This window comes from Gobio gobio, assembly GCF_949357685.1.
Source record: "Gobio gobio genome assembly, chromosome: 22".
NCBI lineage: Eukaryota > Metazoa > Chordata > Actinopteri > Cypriniformes > Gobionidae > Gobio > Gobio gobio.
In genome coordinates, this window is record NC_137118.1 from 23,205,949 (window position 1) to 23,223,641 (window position 17,693).

The 17,693-nt window shown below is 36.8% G+C and overlaps 1 protein-coding gene across 1 annotated transcript in view; it reads right to left on the minus strand.

Annotated features, from left to right (window-relative positions):
* Positions 1–17,693, minus strand: part of plppr1 (phospholipid phosphatase related 1) — a 94,717-nt gene that overhangs the window by 19,326 nt on the left and 57,698 nt on the right. The window contains exon 3 of the mRNA XM_079804486.1: positions 4,268–4,456. Coding sequence (XP_079660612.1) covers positions 4,268–4,456 — 189 coding nt within the window. The remainder of the gene's footprint in view (positions 1–4,267; positions 4,457–17,693) is intronic.

The window sequence follows — 17,693 nt, forward strand, 5'->3', positions numbered from 1 at the left end:
TATTTTTTACCCAGCCCTAGTAAAAATGTAGTAAAAGTTTTTGAGAGAGTTCCACATGTAATACTTATTTCATATGCAAAGACGTTAGCCAATCACAGCAGTGGGCGTTTTCACTGAAGTCTCAGCACCCCTTCAAACAGTGTTCAAATCAGAGGGCTAAAATCAGGGCCTTTCATTTATAAATTATGATTTTTTTTATGTAAAAAATCATACTAACATTATAAGTGCACCTCAGGAAACATAAAAATATGCAGCTCATGATCCCTTTAAGACATCTGTATGTAAATGACATTACGATAGGCTAACTTCATCAGATGTGAAAAGAGGAGTGGTTCACACGGTTACATTGGGACGGGTCGCTGAACTGCCACACAGGCATCGATGTATATATAAAGGCAGTCATACGTTAATGAGCTCCTGGTTGTGGTTTCATAACCATGATGACTTCTTGGAATAAGAGTCTTCAAAGAATTTCTATATAAGAGTCTCCATCTCCATTTTACGAGCAAAATCTGATTTTAAAAGTCCTTTGTGCCGTGAAATTGAGTGAACCTCTAATGATCAGTTCACTTTGCCCCTTTATTATTTTTAACAAGCCAACTGTGACTAAACATGGTGTTTCGCACTAATGGTAATAATAATGACAATGTACAAACCAAATTCATACTGTGTCACCTGGCACAGATTTCATTTGGTGAAAAGAAGCAATATTAATAGCGTAAACAATTATTATAAACACATTTAAGCAATATTTGGTAACACTTTATTTACAGTGTCCTTGTTACACGTTAATACTAACCCTAAACCAAACCCTAGTTTGTAGTTAATTAGTATTACTCGTTACTTAAATGTACGATTACAGTGTAACACGGACACCGTAAAATAAAGTGTAAGCCAATATTTCACCCAAAAATTAAAACCGTCATTGTTTATTCACCCTCATGTTGTTCCAAACCCGTATGCTGTTATTTTATTCGTGGCACACAAAAAGAGCATTTAAAAAAAATAAATAAAAAAAAAAACTTTTTTCCCATACTTCCAGCTACAACATAAATCAAAACCAAAGCCCTTTTCATTAAGATTCATATGTACTAATTTTAAATCTAAACACAAATGTGAGTGAGACAATTGACATGAAGCTTAAACTCACCATGAAATTATAAATACTGGAATATTGGAGTATTTATTATAATTGATTACTTTTTTTTTAATCATATGCCTCTTAATCTTTAATGAAAATAACTTCCCCTTCCCTTCTCTTCTCTCATAATGAGGGCGGAGCAACCGGTCAGTCCATGAGATCGACCAATAGCAAACCACAACCATCCAAACAATTCCCCATAGACCAAATGAAGCCCCGCCCTACATTTGTTCTTGTTCCAGAAGCTGTTCCACTCGGATATGTCACAAAATGGAAAAAAAAAAATGACTAATCGCAACTTCTGTTTCATGCTGACTTTAAGCTATTTTTCTGTTCCTCACACAAAAGTGTTTTATGCCCCGTCAATGATAAAATCGCATTAACTTTTCAAAGGTTTCAAAGGAAGTATACAAGCTTCATATGCATGCACATAAACCTATTATTAGAAAATCAATATTCAGTAGTGTACTCTTTTGGAAACTTAAAAACATCTCAATTTCACAGTTTAATAAAGTATATTTTCTAAATTGAATGCATGTTTCCCACAGCATCAGTCATGTTGCACATGCATGGATTTCTATACAAATGTCAAAACAGCAAAGTTAAAAGACGGAATTGACCAAGAAAGACCTGTTGATGGAGTGAATTTGCATAGAAAAGACGTGTTTGAGCTGAAAAGAATGATAATGACAAAAGTGGAGCCGTTTGGGGAATTTGCACCTAAAAGATACATTTCACAGGTCACTTTGAAGTCAGATATTTCTCAGCCACTGACCAATTCTCAAGCTACCAAATGCAAAAGCGGAGAGAGAATGTTTTGTGTCACAGGGAAGGAAAAATTCAAGACCAGAGGCTGCTGCTGCAGTTCTTTATATCTCTGGAGTAAAACTGGAGTAAAAGCTGATTTCTGTGCTTGGAATGATGATGGAATTGGACTGCTCTTAGAATAGTACAGTACAGATGAAACTCCAGTCTGTTGGCTGAGATATAGGCAGGTTTATAAAGATGAATAACTACACTATGTCCCAAACTGAATGAAAAAGGTAACCAACAGGTTGGACATATATTTGTACATGTTCAGCTATCATGTATCATATTATTTATATAAAATTATGTAAACAAAAAATGTTTTCCCCTTTTTGGTTGCACTTTGACATCATTTTCATGATACATTAAATATCTGTATATGTATGCATATCTATGGAAAATGTTTTTAGCTATGGAAAAAAAAAGCGTAATTGCGACATTTTCTCTCACAACTCTGACCTTTTCCTTGCAACTCAGAGAAAAAAATTTCTGAACTGCGAGTTTTAAACTCAGAATTGTGAGGGGGGAGGGGGGGGACAAAAATGTAAATTAAAAATAAAACATGTAATTGCGACTTCTCACAACTTTATTAACAGATTTTTCTCTGAACTGTGAGATATAAACTTGCAATCGTGAGAGAAAGTGGAGAGGAAAAAAAAAGAAAAGAGAATTGGGAATCCACCAAAGAATAAAACTCTCTCACACAATTCTGTTTTGTTTTCAGAATTGCAAGTTCTCAAAATTCTGGGGAAAAAAGTCAGAACAAGACAAGATAAAAAGTTGCAAACAAAGAGCGTTATTCTGTGGCCAAAAAAATAAGCTTCAATATATTCCCAATTGTCATTACCACAATAAAAAAACAAAGAAATAATAATAAAATATTTATAAACTATGGTTGTATTTGTTTATGTGCTAAAGAGATCATGAAGCTTGTTAAAGAGATGTGCTATTTTTTTTTGCCTCGTTAATGATAAAATGAGCAATAAACCTCACATGAATATCACAGAGACTTGGCAGTGGGTTTTTGAGCCAGTAACAGACCACCCAGAACACCAAAAAAAGACCTGTATAACTCATAACAGCTTCATAGCACATTTGATACAGGCCCAAACAAAGGCTGTACAAATTAGATCATTTTCAGCAAATTAAATAAATTCACTCTAATTTTCTTTAGTAGTTGATATTTTATGGTCCATGTGCCTATTAAAAGTATATGGGTCACAAAGAAACCCCACTCTGGAGATTACATTTAATTTCCCATTTATGTTTTACGCTATTGAAATATAGATATAAAGTAATGCAAGATAAAACTAGATAAAATTAATTAGACAAACCTCAAATAAAAATGTAAGATAAATAACTGACTACTTTTCCTTAAAAAGAAATGCATGTAGTATGTGTGTGCGTTGGTATTGCAGTGCCCTCTGCTGTTCATGTCCAACACTCACAATAAAACAATCATCCTTAATCTTTCTTTTTTGGATCATTCATTTAAAAAGATAACACTTTACAATACGGTTTCATTTGTCAATATCAGTTAACTTCTTTACCTCATTTTCTAGTAAAATGTCTGCTGATTAAAAATCACCAGAAGCTAAATACTAAAATGTAAAAATGAACTGGTATTAACTAGTCCATAAACTAGTTTGGACCATCTTGACCCATTGCTACTCACAATGATTAAATCACCAGAAACTAAAAATCAAAACATAAAAAAACAGTTACACTTTATTTTACAGTACGTGTACTTACAGTGTACTTACCTACATGGGTTAAGGTTAGGTTTAGAGGTAGGTTCAGGGTTAGTACCTAGTTATTGTAATAACTATAATAAGGACATAGTATGTACATGGGGAACAGGACTGTAAATAAAGTGCTATCAAAAAATCTAAAACAACTTGACCTCAGTAATTAACTAGTCTGTTAACTTGTTAACCGTTAACTTGTCTTCCGTAACTGTTTTGAGGACTTTTACTAGTTTTTGCTAAAGTATTGATAATTGTGAAATTTCACTGACATTTAAAATTACTCATATCATGAAATAAGACTTTAATCATATCACCCACCTATAATAGGGTTAAAATAATCGTGATTTCAATGTTGAGCAAAATAATCGTGATTATGATTGTCATAATCTAGCAGCCCTATTGATCTCAGTAATTAACTAGTCAGTTAACTAGTTTAGACAACTAGTTGACCATCTTGGCCCATTGCTACTCACAATGATTAAATCACCAGAAACTAAAAACCAAAATGTAACAAAAAAACAACAACTAGTCAGTTTACTAGTTTGGACCATCTTGATCCACCTCTACTCACAATGGCTGTAGGCGCAGCTGCCACCACGCAGTACAGGATGAGAGGAGGGATGAAGCCACTCTCCTCCGGCCCGGGGTATGGCTTCATCAGGTCAGCGTCATTACAGAAGAAACCCTGGATATGGATCCCAAACGTGTCTGTGCATTCAAAGTAGTACGCCAGCAGCACCGTCCCGGCCATGATGACCAACTGGAAAGACAACATAAATAAACAAACTTAACAGAAGTATCTGTCGAGATCTTTCACCATTTCACCAACACTTCTCAAAAATGTGTCTCATCTCAGCTCAGAAAGCCTCTTGTAAGCAGCTGTGTCCATCTGTTTTTCTGTTTGCATTAGGCCCACTTGTAAATCATATTTGTATCCTCGTTCATTTCCAGCAGGGATACATGAAGGGCATTTCGTGAAACGTGAGGCAGCCTTGCAGAGAGTACAGCTGAAGGCACAGTTAGCTTAAAGTGATATAGTATACAACCTACACTACTGATCAAAAGTTTGGGTCAGTTGCTGGCCCCCATTTACTTCTATAGTTTGAAAAAAATGGTTACACTTTAAAGGTGCAGTATGTAGTATTTATAAGGATCTATTGACAGAAATGCTATATACATAACTATATGTTTTCAGTGGTGTATAAAGAGCTTACATAATGAATTGTTTGTATTACCTTAGAATGAGCCATTTCTATCTACATACACCACGGTTCCCCATACAGTGAAGTCACCATTTTGCACCGCCATGTTTTTAGTAGCCCTAAACGGACAAACTCTGCTGTCTCAAACTACGTCATCTTTGTCCTGTGTCGGCCACCGTAGCTTCTTTATGTGCTTCGAAAGGGAGGGCTCGATGTCGCTAAAATTTACACAGTGCACCTTTAAGATGAAGATCTTTATTGCGTTTACTCAAATGAGTAGCCTACTTACTATAGAGTTACGGTAGGATTAGGGTTTGGTTTGGGGTTAGTTACTTGTAATTATGCATAATTTACTGTTAATACTATAGTTAGTAAATGTAGTGGTGTGTACCTACTGTATGTTACCTTAAAATAAAGTGTTACCAAATAAAAGTCAAGTCAATGGGGGCCAACAACTGTTTGGCATTCTTCAAAAGATCTTTTGTGTTCAACAGAACAAAGAAACTCAGCTCTAGAGAAACTTGGGTGAGTAAATAATGACAGCATTTTTATTTTCGGGTGAACTATTTAAGGTATTGCCAAACACTTTTGCTGTTACTGAGGTGGGATACAGGTATGGTTAGGACAGGTTTAGTGGTATGGCTACTAGGTTTATGGGTGGGTTGCGGTGTAAAGGAAGGATCAAAGATGCAATTACGTTCAGGTAAACAGCATAGAAAATATATACGATTCTCGACATCGGTTCATCAAAATGAGAAATCATTATTTTCAACCAAGCCTTAATTTTCAAACCTGGCTCATTTGGAGCGTTAGTTTTGAAACCTGACACTTTATCTTCTTTAGTTTGTTTCATTTTATTTCTCTTTAAGTCCCAGTTTCAGAACAAAGGTCTAAAAAAACTATTTAAGTTGAAAGATGGGATTTAAGTACACAACTCTTTACTGCAAAACAGTGTCCAAATTGTGTTTTTCAATGTTATTCCGGCTCAATGCTGCCCCATAGTCCTCCCCGGCAAGTGCATGAAATTGTTGCACGTCACAGATGTTTACAGAGTTTTAACCACTAGGCAACAGCACCAACCTTTAAATCGAATTATAGGCCACACCACCACCACATCAGAAGTCATATCAGGACAGAAGAGCATAAGCAGGTTGAATGTTGTCTTACTGCACCTCTCATACAACTGAACCCTGCAGCAATGTACTGAGTCAGCACCTCATTAGATTTCATGAGCCAACGTACCATGATTCCTCATGCTTGACTTAAATGGTAATATAAAGGGCATCATACAGAGCCAAAGGGTAAGCACGTCTAGCCCAATTACAGTCGCTATCCACTGACACACTTTGTTCAGTAGCTGAATTAAAAAAAAAAAATCAGCCCCAAACTATAGGTGGAATATAATAGCTGTGCTTGAAATCGCCCCCTATACCCTCATTCACTATTCCCTACATTATTAGTGCACTAACATAGTCCACTTGAAGGAGTGAATGAAAAAGAGAGCGAATTCGGAAGGGTTGCCGCTTTAGCATAGTTTCTGCTTGCGGTTTTATAAGAATTTGAAACTTAGCAAACTCGCAGCTCCAGTAGTCATGAAAACTTTTCTCTTGAAATTAAACAATGCATTAATCAATTAAAAAGGAATCTATATTTGTATGATATTACCCACATTGGACCAGCAGTTTGGAAAATGTATGGATGATTCAGCTGCGGGCGCCATCTTCTGTCAAGACATGGGAATTCATTCGGCGTGACGTCACAGTGCATTATGAGTACATCAGTTGAACACTCATTATTGTGGTGTATTATGGGATTGAACGAGTGCACTCGATAAGGTCCACTATGGTTTCAGACACATAGTGTCCCTCAATAGTGCCCCAGGGGCGATTCTAGGATTTTCATTTTAGGGGGCTCAGCCCCGAGTGAGGGTATACACTTTAGTTTAGGGCATTCTCACTAGTAACTAGTAGCTTATTAGTATGCATATTAGGATATTGGCTGTTTATTATTACTTATAAAGTAAATATTAGTGCCTTATTCTGCATGACCATATTGTACATCCCTTAATCATAACAATGTAGGCAGGTTTATAATCACTGAGATCCCAAATGTGAGGTAGTTAGTGGGGTTTGGGGGGCTTGCTCCCCTGAGAAAATTTTGATTTCCATGATCTACATATGTGCATTTTATGATATTCTGAATGACAAAAATTAGATAACAATAGCTTGAAAACCATGTCAGTGAGCAGATATGACTGATAAAGTTCATCAGTGAAGACTAAACATATGTTTAACGGCTATTTATGTTTTTTAATCATTTTCATAATACATGTTAATTTACTGAAGGCTACCAGGAAATGTAACTAAATTTATTAAATTAATTCACAATATGCACAAATTCATTACTAATATTATGCCCTATACAGGCTGAAAAAAACTGAGCTTTTTTATTTACTGAAAGCTACAAATGGAATTATTCATTTACAATAGGCACACATTCATTCCTATTATACATCATTACTACACATACTATGCCCAATCTGAAGAAAATGGCTTTTTTTTATATTTCTTGTTTGTTAATTATATTATTTAAATGACATAAGCCTATTTCAATTCAAAATGGCGAAATTAGACACAAGTTTATTGATTTGCCTGAATAGTTTTGTCATGTGTTTAACATTTCTGACTTAAAGAAGCAGCTTTAGTTTAGCTACATATCTCGTACTTGACGTCAAATCGTGCAGCTAAAATTCGCGCTCAGCCTCAGCAGATTCTGTTCGTACATAAAGCCAGCCTACTCTGATTTGATTGGTTTTCTCAAATATTTTTTGGCGGATTAAAGAACACGCTGATTAATGCAGATTAATAGACGGGATGAAGCCGAAGCCTCCCACCAGTTTAATATGTTATAAAGGTTAATCACAAATTTTTTAGGGGGGCTGGGCAGAAGTTTAGGGGGGCTGAAGCCCCCCTAAAATGGGCCTAGTGACGCCCATGTAGTGCCCTATTTAAGCGTATAAGGGGTAATTTCAGACACAGCCAAGGTTTATCCAGGATAAGTACAATATTAATACTTCACTGGAATATACAGCCTTACAAAAAAAGTACTGGGGTGATGGTATTAGTTCGCTTATTTATAACAGAGATGTAGCTTGATGATGCTTTGAATGAGCGTGGAATCATGGGAGTTGTGGAATGAATCAGACGGACTCTGGCAGAAATCATGTTCATGAATGAGCGAATGTATTCAAGTTGTATTAAAGTTATGGTGGTATGAAGCAGGGCAGGGCAAGAGCTGTGGGAGCGAATGCTAATGAGAGAGACCTGCGCCAACACAGTGCTGTTTTACATGGTTAAAACAATCATACTAAATACATTTGAGTGTGCTGAAAGTTATGTTATGACGTTACTGCATTCGCTCTGTGGCTGGTATGAGTATTGTTACACACTGCAGTAATCTAGATCTATATTAGAATATCATATTAATAAAAGCTGGATGACTAAATGACATGCAATTCATTTTAAAATGTATTGTATGATGGAATAAGCTCTCTCTGATTATGCCAGGTTAGCCACTTGACAAAATAGTGTCGTCTCTGAGGTATGGTAAAACATGGTACTTGTGGTAAATCAAGAAAACAAGCGATTCAAACAATAAGAATAACTGTGTTGAGCTATATAACAATGATTCGTTTTCTGTCGATGAATGTATCCAAACACTTGCTCATAAAACAAACAATACATTAACGTGTCTTTGTTAGGGGTGTCGAAATTAATCGTTTCAACGATGCATTGTGATGCAGACGAGGACGATACGGTATCGGTTCAGTAATAGACCATAACCGATTATAATATACTGATTCTTTTCTGCTGTCATTTGTCGCGTACGTGCTTTGTCGCGGTAGCATACAATGGCAGAGGGAGGCGAGACGCGAGTGCGAGCAATTAGAATGCTCCAACTACTTTAAATTCGACATCTGGGCACATTTCGGCTTTTATGAGCAACCTGGAAAGCACGGCCTGGAAAACACAAGCGCTGTGTGTAAATCAAAGCCATCTGATTTATCAAAATTATTTAATTTGCACTTGGGCACATAAACGTATCTCCGCAAAATGGATATAAATTCGATGTTCATTTCCCACACTACAGTATATGTAGATTTAATGGAGTTCATGTCACCGAAAACAACAGATATGAGCTGCATTTTAGTGATCATCAGCTCATTTCAAAATCAAAGACCGCAATAGGAGAGAGCGCGGCAACAGCACTGGTAAGATCATTCAGTTTCTTTACTTTTAAAGCTACACTGTGTGATATTTTCCCCCATCTAGTGGTGAAAATGTATATGACCATCCAGTGAATTTTAGTTTCTGTTCTTCTCAATTCCGATTTCGCTTTAACTCCTACGGTGGCCGATTTAGTCCAAGATTAACATGGCTTCCAGTTCGACCTCGTCCACATTCGACATGGTGCCATCGAGTGTTAAAACGCGAAAGGCGAAGCTTGAATTTATGGGTATGTCCCTCTTTGGCTAATGTACTTTCAAGATGGAGGGGCAACATGGCGACCCGCATTCGAACCCCTTACCCGTATGTATTTTCAATGGCATATTATAAACTTACGAGAATACTTTATTACTTGAAAGAAGTAAATATAAATTAATGAGCACATATATTTTTGAAAGAACTAAGTGTTTTTAGCTAAGAATAAACTAAAAAAGTTACACAGTGTAGCTTTAATGAATATGATCGTGTTGAGCACCTGCGACTTACTTTCAGTTTAATTTGGTGCGTTGGCTTGATGAAGAGATAACTTTGCTCTGCTGCGCGTGCTGCATAGCGCGGTCATATCTTGCTATAACATGTCATATATCCCATAACGTCATATATCCCATAACACTCACATGTTTATTCGTTAGCATTGTTGGGAGGAGTAAAATTTACATATGCCATTTCAACAACCAGATGCATTTAGACCTGTTCAGTTTCATCTGGAATGCGACCCAGACCACCTTCTGAAGTGGCTTTTAGTTTTTACTTTTTTGTATTTGTTCTAAATGCTCCTGTTGTCTTCTGTGCCGAGACTTGAGTTTTGTTTGATGTTTGATACATTCAAGAAGCGTGTTTTCTTTGAGCAGGTAAAATTAAAGGTTCAGTTCATATAACTGACTGACAAAATGTTAAACATGAGGATGCATTGCATGCATTGTGATGCATCGTGATATCGAATTGAACCGCACCGATGACATGATAATCGTAATCGAACCGAACCGTGAGACCAGTGTAGGCTCACACCATTAGTCTTTGTAGTTTCTATGGTTTCTACGAAAGTAAAACTGGAATTTGAGGGTATGACGTCATTATCATGCGACACAAAGAAAAAGGTCCCTAACTCTGGTTAAAATAGATGATTTATCTGGATTTAAACGTTTGGGATGATGCAACAAACTGAATAATATTTTCTATAGTGGTTTTTGGATAATTTATTCTAAAAATCGTACATATTGTGCCTTTAACTAGCTTCCCACCATTACTATGTAACAAATCTGAATAGCTAGCTAGTGTTAGCGAAATTTTTTGTTATGTCGCCAGTGTTGTTAGTTAAGGCTTTTCTGCCATTGTGGAGCACCGTAGACCGTAAAAAAATATGGACGACGCAACTTCATTTTCTTCCACTGAAGAAAAGTGAAGCCGCCGGAGGTCCGAATATGGCGCTGACATCTTGTGCAGATTTGGGACCAAGTCTGCACGGTAGAGACCAGGAAGTAGAGCCGCAATATCAAAAGCCCGCCCACACTCTTGCAAATGCAGAATAATTCATTATGTTGGTGTGAAATAAACAGTTATAGAAATGTTGAAATTAAAGCTAAAGCTCCAATCTCCTCCCAAAAATCCGGAAAAAAGTCAGTTGGTGCCTCAGTGACGACTTCACTCATAGAAGCTGTCAAATCATGACGTCACATCCCCGTTTTTATAGCATCAAATAACTAGCTAAAACCAAACTTATTTAAAAAAACGAACATTTGAAAATAAATCAGCATGATTTACTGCCTAAAATGACAGAAACCAACTTTGGGAAAAAATTATATGAAGTGTAATTTGATTGATTAGCTTGTCTCTGGTCCATTAGAAAACATGGAGGGGCGGAGGTTATGACCTATACTGGGACCAACCCCCTGGGGGCGATCGAGACATTTTGGCTTTAGTTTTTAATACGAGTGGTTTGTGGAGCACCAATTCAAGTGTTTGTTTACCATCTCTATTTCTTAAGCTTTGTGCCTTGCGCTTGATTTCCATTCGGCCTTAATGCAAATCTGGTGTAAAATCAGTGTTAAAGTCAGGAAATGACATCTAGCCTTTAGCCACATCACAAAACTAAGTTTAATCATTTACAGTGGAGTAGCGATGTTGTAACTTGGGTGCATTTCAACCTGATTCCATGTCAAAACATAACTATTTTATGGGTGGAAAAAGTACCTTTTAGAAAAAGTATGCATGAAGGTCCACCCCTAAACCTGATCATCAGTGGGGCTTAAACATTAGATTATACAAGATCATACGAATTAGCCATCAATTTGCAAAATGTAAAATAGCCATGAGTGTTGTGCATTTTCAATGTATTCAACTTATGTGCAGTTACAAAACTGTTTATATTGGCTACTGTACAATGGTTTAAACGTAGCTAATTCAGTTCAAAACTATTCGTTTTTATACCAGTTTTTTTTTATACTGTCCTTTGTTTTTAACACACTGATTGACGCACTGCTATATTACATTTTGTATGCTTTCTATTAAATAATTCACAATAATTAGCAATTTGTTTAAAATATATGTTGAATTATTGCCCTGTGAATGCACAGAATGTACATGTGGGTAATAAAGTATTTCCGAGAACATGAAAGCTTTTTACTTACAAACCCTAAGGACTGAACACAGTTCACTTAAAAAGCGCTTTACAACAAAGGGCTCTGAGCAAAGCCCATGAAGATGAAAATCCAGAAAAACACTGCACTACAAACAACATCAAGATCTCTCCCTAGAGCTTCTTAAACAGGCTTTCATATGACAGAAGGAGAGGTTGCCCTACAAATAAATAATATCCGTCACTCTTATGGACTGAGTTTTAACATTTCTAAGATGGTCTAATTTTAGGGCCTGAGGACTCTGAGGACTATTTTGGAACTGTTTAATTTCTTTTCATTTCCTACTGATTTGCAAAGATGTCATTCCAGAGCCCCAGATGACAAAAAAAAAAAGAACCATTGGCTCCTATAAGGGATTTTTTGTTTGTTTTTTGTGCGACAACAGAATAAACGTGTTTTAATTTTGTCACATTTTCACGTCTACCCTCTTTTTACAGAATCAGCATTTTCATCCATCTTGTGGATGTCCTGGGAACTAAGATTCACTTAAAGTAGGAACTGGATTGCTTTTCCAACTTGAACTACATGCAGTCACAAATAATTGTTCTTTACACAGAACCTGAACCAGTGTCACAGACCATAATAATGTCAGCATCACTTGGCCAATGAGAATAGGCTATAACCTATTCCATTATGTATTGTATTAACATATTTAGTAATTAATAATGACAATTCATTGGCAAAGACTAAGCAATACCCTTGCAAAAAATGTACCTTAAAAGAAAACACTTAAATTCATTTCAGACACTTTACTGCAATTAATGTATTATAGTTTAAATTTATATTACATGCAATTAGCTGAATTTTAGACTTAAGTAGGTCTTGAGTACATATGTAATTTCATAATTATTACTTCTGCTATCTTTGAGATATGGTTAAAGTTACTGCTGAATGTACTGGCATGCATTTATGTGTATGTTATGATTTTAAATGTATAATTTGTGATGATGAAGTTTTAATTTGGTCATTTTTAAACATTAACTTTTATTGTAATATCAAATAAAGTAAAAAAAAAAGTTATTTACATGTGCTTAAGTATGTAGGGTAAATGTACCTCAGACCATTGCACACTGAGATATGGGTATCTATGTGTTCACACTGTCTGACGGCCATTTTGAAAGCTGTCTGAAAACTTTCACCAAAAGAGGAGCCCCTTAAATGTGATTTTTTTTTTTTTTTCTAAGCCTTTATTTTAGATAAGTATAACTTCTTACTGCAAAATTAAGAGATTAACATTTAGACTTTTGCATATTATAACCTGGAAAGTGGATGTGGGATAGTTTTGAACTTAATACATGACCTAGATAATTTATTTAGCAAAATTGTCCTTTTAAATTTAATTGAATATTTATTAATACATAAAAGTTTGCTGTTCCAATAAAGCTCAGTGTGCTCCCTTTAAGCTCATCCACATTGAACGTCTATTAGGCTTGCTATGATAGTCGGTGTTGCCGGTGTTACCGGTGTCCAGACTCAACACCGGTTACATCACTTGCCCACCGTGGCACCGCCCACCGTCTTTTTGTTTTTTTAATAGTAATAAAATAATTTAGTTCAGTTAGAGAACAGACAATACAAATAAAAACTGAACGTATCTGCTTAATAAAGCAGGATCCGACCGTGAGTCTCGGCAGCAGCAGGAGTCATTCATCAGATTTAAGAGTGAGGAGCTGACTGAGATGATCGCGGAAGATTTGGTTTCAAAGCGAAACGTAAAAGCGCCTATTTAAGGGAGTTTGTCATTTGTTTTGTTGTTGTGTTTTTCATTAAAAATAATAGGCTAATGAACCCACATTCAAGCAACCCGCAGCCAAATTGGCGCTAATTCAAAACCGAAAGTAAAATGTGCACTGCCGCACAGAGCGTGCATTGTTTACTTTCGCCTGGCTCCGCTGTGCGAGCCTCCGCGCTTCGCTGACTGCGCGCATTTATTTTTGCCGCGCGCACCCTCGCGCTCGTGCTGGCGCGTCGAGTATAAACAAGGCTTTACGGACGAACTGTTATTCATCCATGGCGTGCATCTCAATCATAGACTGATCAATGCTTGATCAGTGCCCTGACTACTGAACTAGGGAACTGATTGAGACTCACCCATGGCCTCACAGAGCGTGCATTTACAGACGAGCGGTCATTCACGGTGTGTGCGCACTGGCACACGTTTTCAGTTCAGAGCGGTCGTGTGCATGTTACTTTCGGTTAGATAGAATTAGTGATTTAAAAGCCTCCGCCGGTGATACCGGTATTACCAGTGTTGTCACACATCAATTAACCGGTGGGAAAATTTCCTCACCGTCACATCCCTAACGTCTATGTAAATACTTCATAAACAGACTTGAAATATTAACTGATGGTTGTCACTTCAAGTTAATCTTTATAAATGTATTCTTTAAACATGTTGTGAGCTTAATGGCAACAGGGGCGTGTTTAAAGGGTACAAACATATACCCATTAAGCACAGCCAGACTTCTTGCACTTAATGATGTATATCTTAATTTAAATGCTTTTGTCATTTAAAATAAAATAAAATATTATTGTGTGAGAGATTCGTATTTTATTTTAACATAACTTCTTGTACTGAAACCAATACCCTGTGCACTAAAATGTCTCAATCTAGACCTTGGTGAGCTTGATGGGTATAAGTACGACAAAAGATAATTAAAACATGGTTTAAAATGTGTTAAAATAAAATTTTAAAACTACAAAGTGCACTTAAAGGGTCAGTTGACCCAAAAACAAAACAAACAAACAAAAAAGTTATTCTCATTGCTTCATAAATTTAAAGTTGAACCACTGTAGTCAAATTGACTATTTTAATGATGTTTTTACTATTTTTGGACCTTAAAAGTGTTCATTATATTGTGGTCTATGGAGGGGTCAGAGAGCTCTAGGATTTCATCAAAATACTTCTTAATTGGTGTTCAGAAGATGAACGAAGGTCTTACGGGTTTGGAAGGCCTTTTTGGGTGAACTAACCCTTTAAGTGCATTTTATTTTTTTTTTATTTATTTTTTTTAAACAAGTCATGAAAGTGCACTTAAGTGGCCTTGTATTTCATTAATACTATACTTATCTGCAAGTACAGTTTTTTTATGTAAGATTTAGTTAAGTTAAGATCTAAAGTACACTACAAGTGCCTATTCAATACAATTAAGCACACTTTTTCAAGAGTAATGAGACAAAAACAAAGCGTTATAAGTTAATGTACATCATAGAAAAAGAACACCAGCTGTAAAATTAAGAACATTTTTAGTAAAGTCCTCAGTATCTCATGCTAACACACTCATCACATCTTTAATGGGTAAAGGGATGATGATTGAGACCAAATCTGTTCTTCTGTTAAAGTGATTTTATGCTGGATACACTAATTACAGCTTGGTCCTTGAGATCTCTTGATCATTTCCCAACACACAATGCAATAATCAGCATGACACAAAACAAGACAGAACGCCACACACTGCCTCAGCTCTCCTACAGAGGGCAGTGTGTGACTACAAAAGAGAACAACATGGACAAGACCAACATAATGTGTGTGCAGAGAGAGAAAAGGGCTTACTACATACTGATCTGAAATCATTGCATACTGCCTACCATTCTAATAATAGAAGTAGTAGGCATTGCAAACTACTATGCTAAAATTTTGACACATAACCTCATTGTCTGTGAGTGAAAAACTTGTTTAACATTTTTATTTGATCGGGTCAAATTCTTTAATTAATAAAAAAGACATACTAAAATGTGTAATTATTTATAGCTCATTCACCAGGGCTGTGTCCCTATACCCTTAAATCGCCCCCTATACCTGTAAAGGGGTGATGAATTGAGAAATCAACTTTCCCTTGAGCCTTTGATATATTAAAGTTCATTGTGATAAGAATATCCTGTAAGTTTCGGAACTGAAAACTTCCTTGTTAGTCAAAGAAAAGCTTTTATTGACACCAGGCCCAGAAAACGCTCTATCTCAGAATATATCGACCCTTGACGTCATCTTATGCTGAAACGCCGTCTCAACAGATAAATATGTACGTCTGCTTATGTAGCCCCGCCCACCGACTCGTGGAGCTAAACGGATTGCACTACCGAGCAATAAACATGCCGAAGAGAGTAATATATTGCGCTGTGCCTGGTTGTGGAAGAACACAGTCCCTGCATAAGCTTCCTTTGGGTTCTAATATTAGGAATGAGTGGTTGAACTTTATTTTTAATGAATTTCCAGCTCACGTGCGCAAGACATTTCCGCAGAATCGTTTGCAATCAAGACACAGGTCGAGACTGGATTTGCAAACATATTGAGATTAAAACACAATGCTGTGCCTTCTATATTGGATCCGACAGGAATGGTGGAACACACTTATGTGAGTAAAACATGTTTTTTATATGTGATAGTATTGCATTGTTACAGATCGTATTGCTTATGTGTACTTGTCTAACTGAACATACCTTAGCACGCTGTCAAAAGCTGAAGAATCCTTTATTTGTGGTGTTGTTGGTTCATTGCGATTCAGGATCAGACTTGGACATGTATGGGCCAGTGCTCGCAAAGCCCAACATCCCGGGGTTATGTGTTTTTCAGACGGGCTACCAAAACGTAAGCCCGGCCTGCCGACAGGCTATCTTAAAGGGTAACTTCAGTGATTTAGCATTAAGCTTTGTATTTAAACTGGGTCATTTATGCAGTAGAAATGTGAAATTATTTTTGAATTTGGTGCCTTCTAGACTGAGAAAAGACAGAAAATGTATTTTTGTCTCATGTGGATGAAAGACAACAACTCCCAGAATGCACTTGCTTCGCTGCCCTACGAGGCCACTCCATACACCGTCGTTTTGATCTTCATAGTAATACAATAATTTTGTTCAGTTAGAGAATAAACACTACAATTAAAAACTGAACGTGTCTTTTCAATAAAGTGTGAGTGAGCCGAACGAAAGTCACGTCACAGACACAGCAGTGTCAGATTTCCTCAGTAGTGTCAGATTTCCTTCATCACAAAGAGCTGAGGTAACGTTAAGCGCCAGTCTGGCACGTTTTCAGATCCCATATGGAAGCTAAACTATCACAGGAATTCATTGAAAAGTTGAAACACTCACTTTACTCTGCACCGTGCTGCGTTATGATGATTGTCGTTATGATATGATAAGCCATCTGTGTCTTACATGCTGTGAGTGAGATCTCTCCCCTATGGTCAGGTTGATAACATGCGGAACAGCTCAATCTAGTGGCTGTAGTTTTAGCCTCTGGCCAAAAAATCCTCCGATGACGCAAAAAGACGATATTTGCGTCATCGGAGGAATTTTTCCAGAAATAAAATGCATAATTCTCTCGTCTCAGGGGGATATGAGGGGGGAAAGTACCATAATTTGAATATACTACCGGGTTTCTACTGATACAAAGCCTAATGCTAAATCACTGAAGTTACCCTTTAAATAGTGAAATAACATTCCTTTCTTGATGTGCGTTGTTCTCTCTCTTGACTTGATATTTGAAGGGCGCACGTGTGTGTGTGTTTGTTTGTGTGTGTGTGTACGGTTCACGGTTATATTCACAGATCGGGCGGGCCAAGTAATAAAAAAATAACATTCCAATCGATCGCGGGTGGATGAGAGATGAATCAATGTGTTTGTTTGATAAAGACCTTTTGCGAGCGAATCATTCCGGTTGCCGTTTCCCCACACGCTTTCAAAACTATTCCCAAATGTACTAACTAACAGGGTAGTTGAAGCTCATTGATTATGCAAATCTTATCCAATCCTAGCCGTGGACGTTTACTTCCAAGTCTTTAGAGCCCATAAAAACCGAGCGTTTCTTGAGAGAACCAAAACCAGGGCAGAAAATAGCCTATTACTTATTCATTATGATGTTTTTGAATGTAAATACC